At 40.5% G+C, this 12,849-nt stretch overlaps 1 protein-coding gene across 1 annotated transcript in view; it reads right to left on the bottom strand.

Moving 5' to 3' along the window:
• lactbl1b (lactamase, beta-like 1b) overlaps positions 1-12,589 on the bottom strand; it is a 13,056-nt gene extending 467 nt beyond the window's left edge. Inside the window, exons 1-7 of the mRNA XM_062987049.1 lie at positions 12,503-12,589; positions 9,770-9,920; positions 5,015-5,121; positions 4,273-4,430; positions 2,374-2,621; positions 1,012-1,117; positions 1-512 (exon numbers count right to left, since the gene is read on the bottom strand). The exon at positions 1-512 is cut by the window's left edge and continues 467 nt beyond it. Of these exons, the coding sequence (XP_062843119.1) occupies positions 1-512; positions 1,012-1,117; positions 2,374-2,621; positions 4,273-4,430; positions 5,015-5,121; positions 9,770-9,920; positions 12,503-12,565 (1,345 nt within the window). The 5' untranslated portion in view covers positions 12,566-12,589. The remainder of the gene's footprint in view (positions 513-1,011; positions 1,118-2,373; positions 2,622-4,272; positions 4,431-5,014; positions 5,122-9,769; positions 9,921-12,502) is intronic.
• Positions 12,590-12,849: the final 260 nt, after the last annotated feature.

Below are 12,849 nucleotides of genomic sequence, written 5' to 3' on the forward strand. Positions count from 1 at the left end.
TTGCTCCGGCCATTAGAACAACCAAACCTAGCTTTAGTCGGGGTACTAGGGAAAACGTAGCAGAGTAGCCATCCAGGTCTCCGTCTTTACGAAGCAGCTCATAGCCGAACTGCTCGTTCACCTCCCATGGGGTTCCAGTGCGGTTAGCGAAGTAGCCTTTATCACAGCGAAACAAAGGGGTGAGCATTATCTTCAGGGTGTCTGGCTCCAACAGCTTGCGATGGTAAGCCCCCAGGAGCATCATGGCAAGCTTAGCCAGATCAGCCGCCGTGGAGAACATCTGACCCGAAGGCCGGTACCAGCCCAGATCGTAAAGCGGTGCGGGCTTGCCGCTGCCGTAGACTCCCACGGCCATTTGGTTGTGCATGCTGGGGGGGATATCAAATCCTGTGTCTTCCATCCCTAAGCGGTCCAGGACGTTGTCAGAGATCCAGCGCTGGTAGTTCACACCCACCACCCTCTCAGCCAGGACGTGAGCCAACAGGGAGAAAGCCAAGTTGCTGTAGTGACATCTTGAATAAAAATAAAAGGATTTTAGGAACATCATATTAGCAAAAATCATATTGTATTAAGAGTTTTAACTTATGTTAGCACATCAGGAGATCTTAAAGAAATCTTGGTGCTCAGATCTTCTACATCAGTGTCAATTGCTGAGTCTGAGAGAAAGAGCCCTGCAAAACCTTAAATGCACAATTGGAAGAACTTATCACACACAGACACTCAGAGTAAACTAACGTTTTACTGTAGTAGGAATTGAGATGATATAGCTGATGTGTATGGGAGAATGTAAGCCTATGGCTAAGCTTGGTGGAATTTTAATGGTAGAACACAAACTGTATTGCCCAGAACCAAGGTAATGGTTAGGGGTGTTGGGGTTGTTAACATTCAGAGGGGCAACAAAACCTGTAGAAACCTCTGAACCTCTGAAATGAACACAGAGGTCAAAAGAGAAGGACAAGTTACCAAAAGTTTATGGATACCTTGATATTTTACCTAACAACTTAAACGTACTTGGTTCCCGGATCTGCAACCAGCACATCGTCATGTAGAAGATTGATAGCATCGTAAGTCTTGCCCCTCCACAACAGGTTAGTGGATCGAAGTCTTCTAGGCAAACCTGCAGGTAGCATTTGAAGGTAAGACATTTATACAGTATAAATCCTATTTAACATCTTATTTTTTCCACCTGATATGACGTATTGTTGTGTCTTCATAGCTTCTTAAAATTAGGACTCAGGACTTTACTTCAAAGCATTCCCTGCTGCAGTGTTACTAGATACACCAGGGCAATGCTTAATGATTAGGGCCCTTCTTTATTCACATGAAAATTTGCTTAATTTTGCAGACCTTGTGTTTCAAAAATCACAGATTTCATGGATTTTTAAAGAAAAGTGCTACATTTTATGGTAGTCATTAAATAACACTAAATTAAATGATAGAACAAATGGAACTTACACTACACAGCACAGCTACCTTAATAGCTAAAAGACAAAAAATTATCATCTGTGTTTTGACCCCCCCCTTTCCCTTCCCCCGCATCCACAGAATTATTGGATATATTGTCTAAGTGTAACCGAGCATCTTTAAAGTTTGTGAAGGTTATAAATAAATAAATAAACTGTACATAGACAAACTCTCGGAAGCTTAATACTTTACTGGCTTGTTCTTTTGAGACACAGCACAAAGATGATCAAGTGTGTAGAGAAGCACACTTTTCCATTGATTAAAGAATGTAACAAAATGCACTCAGTACATAAACACACACATCAAACATCTGCAGCACACTACACCACAACAGGTCTGTCACACTAACTTAATTGCCATATGATTGCTAGGACCGCCTCATATTGTGCCTCATATTTCATACGCTACACAAATAAAAATGTTAAATCACTAAACACAAACCTAAAATTTTTAATTTCACAACAAATTGCATATTACATGGGAAACGGCTTATTTTACGGTCCGTGGCACGATTTTCACGGCTGTAAATTAGGTAAGTCCTTACTAACAAGCATACCGAGACCACTTCTCATGCCGGCTTTTGATTTCTTCAGCTTCCACGTCATCTTTCTTCCCAGGGTTCTTATGGGTCCTCAAGTTCTCCTCTTTACTGTCTCTAGAAAGCATTTGGGGTGTAACTTGTATCTTGCATCTTCTCTCTTGCATATTTCTCTCTTTACCTTAGAAACGATTCCTATTTCCTTGGCTGCTAACCTTGTGCACTCTATTACCACAGTTCTTAAGCTTAAATCACTTAGAACTCCTGGGTTTCTAAATTTCTACATTGTGACTAGTAACTTATGCAAAGAGCCACAAGTAAAGACATAATAAATAACAATAATCAAATTAAACTGGAGGCAAGAGACTCACCAGATAGATGGCTGACCATTCTCCGCAGGGTGACGGAAGAGGACCGGATCTGAACCTCCCCGCTGTCCACGAAGATCAGACCATCCGTGACATACTTCAGCTCAGAGTTTTTGCTCTTGCCCAGTGGGTTTTTAATGGTAAAGTTCTCCACATACTTCTCCAGTGGGTCATCCAACGAGCCAACTTTACCATCCTCCCAGAGCCGGTAGAGCATCAAAGTGGGGAAGAGCTTGGAAACGCTAGCAATCCTGTAAAAAAAATTATATTTGCTCAGATAATGTATAGATAACTGTACAAGATCAGAAAAAGTTGGGACAGCATGGAAAATGCAAATAATAAGAAAAAAACATGATTACAATCACCTGTTGACATCACATCATTATTGAGTTTTTTCTCCTCAATACTAGTCCTAAATTGGGACTGTTGTGGTTTAGGTAATGGACTAGTAATCCAAAGGTCGCTGGTTCAAACCCCACTACTGCCAGGTTGCCACTGCTAGGCCTTTAACCCTCAATTGCTTATACTGTATACTGTCACAGTACTGTAAGTCACTTTGGATAAAAGTGTCTGCTAAATGCCGAAAATGTAAATGTAATTGCCCCGGTCCCAACTCTTTTTGGAATGTGTTGCAGGCCTGAAATGCAGGAATGGATGTTTATTAATAAATGAAATGAAGTTGAGCAGATAAAACATGAAATATATCAAGTTCAAACTGTCTACTGTTTGCATTTTCCATACTGTCCCAACTTTTTCTGATTTGGGGTTGTAAATGATTGGCTGCTTCACAGGAGTTAAAGGAGGTGTGTCCCTGGCCCTCCTCATAGATAATTAGAAATGATCAAATTAGAAGAAAAAGGGAGTTAAAAGTGGCTCGTGATGTGTCGAAGGAACCATTAGCCACCAGTGCTGACCTCCACCACCTGAATAACTGTTCAGTATTCTGCCTGTAGAGTCATACAGTAGAAACGTTTTCATTAATATGATAATTGCATTTAGTCAGAGCCAGAGGTGATCCAGGTCTGGGAGTCATGCTGTAATACATCAGTATTCAATTCCAACTGCTGTTGGATAAAATCCTACTTCTTTCTGGGGGTTAATTGGTTATGAGCTTTTCCGATGTCATCTCATTTGGAGCTCTTTTCTCAGCAACACACCTACCATTCACACCTTAAAACACTTTTAGGATTTGAGATTTTGACAAAGTAGCATTGGCAGAAAAAAATGTTGGAATAATAATCAAACTAAATCACATAAAGACACCAAACAATCGTGCTTTGCATCTCATTATTCATTGTTTTCCCTCCATGTCTCCAAACACAGATTAGCATTTCTGCCTCAAAGTTAAACTCTCATCTGTTCCAAGAACACAGTCCTAGAGGATCCTAGTTAAGAAGAGTGTTTTTCTGTCTGATCTTTTCTATTTCATCTAGTAGACACATGGAAAATACTTAAAAGTACCAGGATGTTTTATAGATCTTCTAAATTATTAAATTAAATTGAATTAATGAAATGAAATGAAATGAAATTAAAACATGAGCCCTCTAACAAAATATGATTGCAATGCTTCTCCATGCCATCAGATATTCTAGATATTCTAATCAATTTATAGAAGTAAAATATATAAAAATGCTTTAGGTTTTCGAAGAATTTCTAAAGGTCCCAATATTCGCCTTCGGCTCGTGCCTGCGACCGGATCACAGCCGTGATGTTATTCGCGATAACACACTCCCTCTCGTGTTCTATTGCTTAAATGAAGTCCCCTTTACAAAACAACACTATTGTCCCATTTTCGTCCACAAATCCCATTTTCATATACAAATGTAGTTCCAATATGCTATAACCAATTCGATATTCTGTCCGTACACTAACTACGCTAATAGCTGATGTTTCACAGCTTACCTATATACGGTGTACTCATTTGGAGGAGCTGAGTTAGGGTCGCTTCTGTTCCTCTTGCCAAAGTTTCCCGTCCACAGCACAGTATCGTTGTAAATGACGATGGCAGAGAGTGCAGGAAGGCTGGTGGAATTGATGCTTTGTCGGAGTATTGCGTCCACCTTCAAATAAAAACATAATCACATACGATCTTCAGAACAGAGCCAAGGTTTCTGTTTCAGTTCAATCTGACTATCTGTGGTGGTGGTTTTTTGATTGTATCTTAGATTGTAAGAGATTTTCTTTGTCTGTGCACTTTATGAACACATTTAACTTCAGGATTAGTCTAATAATAATTTAAATCTACTTATGAGTTTCACATCATGTGATTAATACAGTTAATGGTCAAAAGTTGATGCCTCAAGTTATTCAAGTTACACCCATTGCAAATTTTTTCACTTGCATCTAATGTTTCCAGCACGGCTGTGCACTCGTGTGCAGAGCATTTGCCATAAATACAAGGCTTGATGCATTTGGTTTAACCTCCACCCCATCTCTGCCTTAGCAAAGATGCAAAAGGTCAAAAAAAAGAGGACATATCCAGGAAAAAGAGGTCATATGGTCACCCTAATGCTGTCTTGAGGTAAACCCATGGAAATTACCTGTTGCAACCTAAACTGAACAGTTGAAAGGGTGTTAAGACACATTTAGTCATACAGTGTATATCAAGTTTTTGTAGGTTGTTTTGTAAAATGAACATGTTCACCTTTTCCAGTGCTTCTCTCAGGTAGGGAATGGGATGCTCTAGTGGAGTGGGCTCAGGAAATCTGGGACACATCTTGTCAGATTTGACGTTTGTTTCCAAATCTTTCTCTGGGGGGTAAAAAAATGTAATTATTTTACCAAGAGTTGGAAAACATTAACAGAAACAGAATTTTAATATTAACAGAATATTATTATTTATTATTATGTAATATTATTATCATTATTATTATTATTATTTTTTTTAATATTAATATTATTATTAATAAAATTATCTATGAATATTAGCTATTTTTTGCTCTCTGTCTTTCTCTCCGTTGTCACCAAAAGGCACACATCTTTACCATGTAGAAGGGGCTGTATGTACATTTTTTTTCTGATATTGCAGCCAAAAGTGCTGGTGTAAAATAATGATAAATGGATGGATGATATACAGTATTTTTTTTTTTTACAAAAGTATGTACAAGGGGTGCATTTAAAGGGGTGCACACAGAGTTATTATTACTACCTGCCAGATTTGTCCCAGTGTGAAGATGTCTGGCTGTAAATGTCTTTTAATTGCATGTGATATATCTACTTTGGTTTAAACTTAAAACAATTAATAAAATAATCTTAATTAAATAAATGATTGTTGTTAGGTTATCCTTGGTATAATATAACAATTACTGTTTATTTGAGGCAGGGGGTCAGGAACCCACATTAAAAAAATGCCAATTTGTTCTGTTTTTCAACCAAAATCAAACCACCTTGTGAGCAACTTTTATTTATATTTATTTATTTAATTATTTATTAGGATTTTAACGTCAGGTTTACACACTTTGGTTACAATTATGACAGGGCAGATTCATCAGTTCAAGTTTTTAATATCAAACAGTCATGGAAATGTTTATATCTCCAACAAACCCGACTGTATGTCTGGATTGTGGAAGGAAACCGGAGCTCCCGGTGGAAACCCATGCAGACACAGAAAGGACCCAGACTGCTCCACCTGGGAATCAAATCCCGGACCCTCTTGCTGTGAAGCGACAGTGCTACCCACCGAGCCACTGTTTTGCCCCCTTTGTAAGCAACAACATTTATGTCCATTTTATCTTGGCTGGAAATAATTCTCAGTATGTCTAACACTGACCTTTATTTGATTAATTTTATTTCTAAATTGATTGTTCTTTATTTATAATAAAACTTAATTTACCAGCGAGTATTTGCACATCACAGACAGAGAGGCTGACAGCAATTTCACACAGAAAAGAGTTCAATCGATTTAAACTAGCTTGCACTGGAAAAATTTATGTTAAGTTATGAGAGGACATTTCTGAGAATAGCAATGAAAGGAGTGTTCTTGTCAACCTGTTGCAGCGCTTCTGGGAAATCGTCACAGTGGTCAAACGTCTGGTGCTCAGTGCTTTTAGGTGAATTAGCAGTTATTTATTTTTATAGTATAAATAAAACGTGGAAGTGAAAGCTTAATTTTGAAATAACACTTTTAATTTCCAAGCAGGTATCCTAACATGTATTACATGCTTCAGCTGTCCAGATGTCATGTAATGAGATGCACTATTTGGCCTACTTCTTGGAGCTTGTTGGACATGGCATTACAAAATCACGGCCATTACTATGAAATTGCTTTCCACTTTGGGACGATAACAGCTTTTCCTTTTCTTCAAACTGCTTTTTAGTCAGGGCGATTTATAGAATACGATAGAAAGCCTTTATTTGTTATATATACATACACCGATCAGGCATAACGCCTTGCTAATATTGTGTTGGTCCCCCTTTTGCGATGCACTGTGTATTCTGACAGAACCAGAGTTAACTTCTTTAGCAATTTAAGCTACAGTAGCTCGTCTGTTGGATCAGACTACACGTGCATCAATGAGCCTTGGCCGCCCATGACCCTGTCGCCGGTTTACCACTGTTCCTTCCTTGGACCACTTTTGATAGATACTGAACACCCCACAAGAGCTGCAGTTTTGGAGATGCTCTGACCCAGTCGTCTAGCCATCACAATTTGGCCCTTGTCAAACTCACTCAAATCCTCACGCTTGCTCATTTTTCCTGCTTCTAACATCAACTTTGAGGTTAAAATGTTCACTTGCTGCCTAATATATCCCCCCCACTAACAGGTGCCGTGATGAAGAGATAATCAGTGTTATTCACTTCACCTGTCAGTGGTCATAATGTTATGTCTGGTTGGTGTATACACGTGCACAGAACAATAAAATTATTTCTTTGCATATGCTAGCTTGTTTGAAAGCTGGGGTCTGAGCACAGGCTCAGCCATTGCATGATGCCCTTGGAGCAGAGAGGGTTACAGGCCTTGCTCAAGGGCCCAACAGTGTCTGCATGGCAGAGCTGGCATTCGAATTCTCAACCTTTCAGTTGATAGCTCAAAGCCCTACCCATTAGGCTACCACTGTCCCAATTGAATCTCCAGTCACTGGAGTAGAAATCTATGAAGCAACAACAGTCATCCTTTGGTGTCATCCATCGACTGCTTTGAAACTTGTTGAATTTGGTACTTCATGCATTTATACGTGAACATTTTGTCCCGGTGCTCATCGTTTGCTCGGTACTCGACGCTCGACGCAAACTAGAACTTGTTGGTGTCGGTTGCTTCGTGACTTACTACCCTTTCCAGCTGAAACAAAGAGTCACAAGAGTCTCATCCTATAGCTTCTGTGGACATCATGGGTCTCATCATGGGTCCTAGGAAAATGAGCAGTGATGGCGCTGAGCAGAAAAGAAAATCACTTCTTCACCATCATCAAGAAAAAGAAGCAATAAGGAGTTAAAGCAGTAACAAAGCAGTGTTCCCAAACACTCAAAGTAATTGAAAAGCTGTTATTAATTTGGGTAAATGAGAAGCAGTTAGAGGAAGGCACTTTATCAGAAGCCATTAAATGTGAAAAAACAAAAGTGTTGCATGCTGATTCCTTTTAAAAAACAAATCATTACCTTATAAATGTGCATCGTGTTTGGGTTAGGAATGCATTCAAGTTATTTAGTTTGGTACTCGTCGTACGACTGTAATGTGCCATTGTTGCATTTTTATTCATGTATCCATGGGTGTGTTGTTTGCATGATAAATCTAGTGATGCACATGGACACATCATCAGTGATAGTACCTGGGGTTTATCCCTCCTAATCCACAAGCATCTTGAAGCTTTCTCTGCTGCTTATGAAGCTTGTCTGATGGCTTTCCTTTTCTGTGCCCTTTCTGCAAAGCCCCTCGCCCCTACTTCAATGAGTAAGCACGGTGCCCTCCACCCCCTTCTCTCTTCCTTTTGTTGGCCTCCTCTATCCGTTCTTCCCAAGGTATCATCAGCTCCAGTATGATCACCTGCTTAAACATATCTGAAACCAGCACAATGCCTGGCCTAAGAGTGGTTTTGATGATGTTCTTTGGGAATTCAAGTTGCTTGCACAGGTCCACCCAGAGTTGCCAGTCGTGTGCTGCGCCTAAGAGGCCTGCTTGAGTTCTCGGCTCGGGTTTGGGATGTTCACCAGCTCTTACAAATGTGCCACTTGGCCTGTTCGATGGCGCTGCCGACGTGCTCAGCTATTACCTTCAGCACCTGGTCATTTCGCCAGTGGGAACGCCCTTCCCCAAGTGCTTAGGCGTTGAGTGGGCTTGGCTTAAACATCTGACTATTATAAAAAGAAGGGGTTGTTTTGACAATATGATATATACAAGTCATAAAACAGCGGGTACAGGCGCAATTGCATAAACACAGACATCATCATGTGGTTAAAAATATTACAGAAATGGAACCTTGACATTAAAGATGAATCCCAAAATGACACACTTTCACATAATGCTTTGCTTTTAAGGTAAATGGGTATCGAACTGAATTAATATAAGTGAACTATGACTCACATATGTATGCGGCACTTGAGGTACAGTGTGGACTGACCCTTTTACAGCCGGGTAATTTCATGAAGCAACACATTTAACATTAAAAAGTGGAATAACATTTAAAAGAATAAAACATTTGGTTTATTTGTAGCCTGTTAATTCACCCACGGACACCACATACAAGAGCCCTTAATAGGATCTGTGAGCAGCTTACACAGTCTGCTATTTTCTTAGTGGAAAAAAATGATATAATTTATTAATTAATTCATTCATTGTCTGTTTTATCACGGCTTTGTCCTATTCATGGTCAGATTGGGCGAAAGATAGGAAACACCCCGGATATGTCCATGATATATTTACTATACATACAATAATTAGAAAATAGACATAAATAATACAGAGTTGAAGTCCAGGCATAACATTATGACCACCTTCCTAATATTGTGTTGCTGCCAAAACAGCCCTGCAACTGTGACCCACTGTGTATTCTGACACCTTTCTATCAGAACCAGGATTAACTTCTTCAGCGATTTGACCTACACTAGCTCGTCTGTTGGATCGGACCAAACGGGCCGGCCTTCGCTCCTCACGTGCGTCGATGACCCTGTCGCCGGTTTACCACTGTTCCTTTCTTTGGACCACTTTTGATAGATACTGACCACTGCAGACCGGGAACACCCCACAAGAGCTGCAGTTTTGAAGACGCTCTGACCCAGTCGTCTAGCCATGACAATTTGGCCCTCGTCAAACTCGCTCAAATCCTCACGCGTGCCCATTTTTCCTGCTTCTAACACATCAACTCTGAGCATAAAATGTATACCATGTGTGTCTTGTATATTTCTCTGGGTATGTCTTGTATATCTTCTCTTTTCTATTTTCAACATGTGAACTCAAAGATCTTACCTGAAATTGACTTTGGCAGGTGATACTGCCAGAGGAAGCAGCCGGTCATAATGATAGACAGAGATAGGAAAAAGATCAGACCCAGATGAGTCCATTTCAGTTTCATCTTGCTTCCTGTGGTAAGGCTCTGTAAGATAGTTCCTGGATTAGGCTAAACAAGCAAACACACAGATCATGATATTAATCACAATGTAATTCATTCACCCAATTCCAAATTAGTCAGTTAATAGAAGGTGCAATGTCAAGACAGCTCAGAGGTAATTTTCCTGTTTCGATGAACACTGTCATTGGACTGGACTGGGCGTTGGGGAGGTCAGATATGTGCTGGTAGTTCTGTTATTGATAGGAACTCAAGCATTGTTTCAGCTTTGGTTTTGGTAAAGATCTCCGGCTCGGTGGGTAGCACTGTCACCTCACAGCAAGAAGGTCCTGGGTTCGAGCTCCGGTTTCCTCCCACAGTCCAAAAACATGCAGTCAGGTTAATTGGAGACACTGAATTGCCCTATAGGTGAATGGGTGTGTGTATGTATGTGTGTCTGCCCTGTGATGGACTGGCACCCCGTCCAGGGTGTTACTGTGTGCCTTGCGCCCATTGAAAAGCTGGTATAGGCTTCAGCATAACCCTAATTGGATAAGCGGTTGAGAAAGTGAGTAAGTGAGTGTTTCTATGTGAACCTTTCTTAGTAGTTGCTTGCACACTTCTTAGCAAATGCCTGACTGTAGGGGGAGGAACTTGGGGGTCCCTCCCAAGTTGGGTATGGGGAAAATAGTCACCTTCCAAGAGGGTGGTGTGTTCCCTGATCTCCAGACCTGATTGTAGGCTTTCAGCAAGTTTCACTGTTACCTTCCATCCTACAAATACTAACTGTAGTCCATCTGTTTCTCTACATAATTTTTTCACCTCCTTTCACCCTGTTCTACAAAGGTCAGGAGCAGTGACACTGACATGGTGGTGGTGTGTTAGTGTGTGTTGTGCTGGTATGAGTGGATAAGACACAGCAGCGCTGATGGAGTTTTTAAACACCTCATTGTCACTGCTGGACTGAGAATAGTCCACCAACCAAAAATATCCAGCAACAGCGACGGATGAAGGTCTAGAAGATGACCAACTCAAACGGCAGCAATAGATGAGCGATCGTCTCTGACTTTACATTTACAAGGTGGACCAACTAGGTAGGAGTGTCTAATAGAGTAGAGTTCAAAACTCCAGAAGTGCTGCTGTGTCTGATCCACTTATACCAAAACAACACACTAACACACCACCACCATGTCAGGAGGTGGTTTTAATGATATGGCTGATCAGTGTACATGCAACCAATCGTACTCACCAGACACAAAGAATTCCTATTCAGTCATTACAAATCAGAAAATATTGTACTGTACACAAACAGGGCAGTCATCTCTCCCCGATCGACTTGTAGTCCCAAACCCACTGCTGTTCCTCCGACTATTCAATTTCCACCGTCACCGCTTGACTTGATAATCTAGAGATTTACTCTTAACCGCTTAATCCCAGTAGGAGTGGAGTTGCCCTTAATCCATGCAAATCGAGTCACTTGTTTGCTGCTAATGGATCTAGTGCTGTACAGTCCTTGCTTTTTTTCGGCTGAGCCGGTTCTCATAACCTCCTGTATATTCGTCTGACAAAACCTGTCATGTTTTATCATGTAACTCCAGTAGGCGACTTACTTTCAAGTGACAGAGGAGGAAAGAGGATTGTAAAAGGGTCCGATTCATCACTTTGGATTATTTGGGTGCATTGTGCCATAGCTAGCAACCCGCATGATAGTATTACAACGTCGTACAAAACAGTAAAGCTATCATACACCTTTTGGAACTGCATATGTTTAAAACTGGACTGTACATTACTTGATGTCTTTATAATCTTTTTACTTCACAGTGCTTCAGAGTGAGGCAGTAAAGCAACCCCAAAACATCAGTAAGCCCCCTCAATGTTTTACAGTAGTAGAGGATATAGTGTGATCCTCTGTACAATAAATATCCATCGCTGTCTGGTGTAAAGGAGCCAGTGTCAGCTATAGCTTGTGGTCCACTAAAGCCAGACAGATGTTGTCCAGTTGGCAGTTGGATATATCCAAGACTGTGTACATTTATTTATTTATTTTTTGAGGGGGGAATGTATTAGTTCAGCTTGCTAACTGGTCCTTGGAGGCAAGGGCACATGACATGTATGAATTATACTTTTTTAAATCTAAAATGTGTTATTTTTTAATCATCATGGTAAATAAACTACATATACTACAATAAGCTTTACAAATGACAATGCAATATATTATACAAAACTATCATACACCTTTTGGAACTGCACATCTTTCTAAAACTGGGCTGTACATTCCTTTTCAGAATGCTTTAGAGTGAGGCAGCAAAGCAACCCCAAAACATCAGCGAGCCTTCTCAATGTTTTACAATAGTGGAGGAATGCAGAGGATATAGTGTAATCCTCTGTACACATTAAGCATTGCTAAATACCCATCGCTGGCCAGTGTACAGAAGCAAAAGACACTTCTGACCAGCCAGCTCTGATTATTAAAATCATCAGCTCACGTTGGAAAAGTGGGTTCCTATGAGAGCGCTGCATTAAAAGTCACAGAGCTGTCATGTCCCATCCTTCTGTCAGTGCTTGTTTATGGAGATTTCCTGCCTGTATTTCATGCACCAGTAAGCACTGGGTGATGCTGAGTAACTGATGCGTGATTAAAGTTGTGGCCTTACCAGTGATTGAACTCCATCTTCTGAAGACTCTCTCAGCACCACCTTACTACCAGTCCTCCCCATGCTCACTCTTACAAGTCTGAAAGAAACAAAACACTAACATCAGGGTGAAAACCATATCAAAGATTTTTTAATACTATAAGGATACTACTGTACTTAATCACTTCCATATCCTCGGGAAGGATGGAAGAGTGAAATGCTAAATTTCGCTGCTGCAAAATCCAACATCATCATCAAGTTTGCAGATGACACCACAGTGATTGGCCGATGGAGATCCAGCACCTGGGTGTATGGTATTCCTCCAATAACCTTCACTTGAAAATTTGAGAAGAGCTCATTGTGGACAG

Source organism: Trichomycterus rosablanca, chromosome 24 (genome assembly GCF_030014385.1).
Source record: "Trichomycterus rosablanca isolate fTriRos1 chromosome 24, fTriRos1.hap1, whole genome shotgun sequence".
Lineage (NCBI taxonomy): Eukaryota > Metazoa > Chordata > Actinopteri > Siluriformes > Trichomycteridae > Trichomycterus > Trichomycterus rosablanca.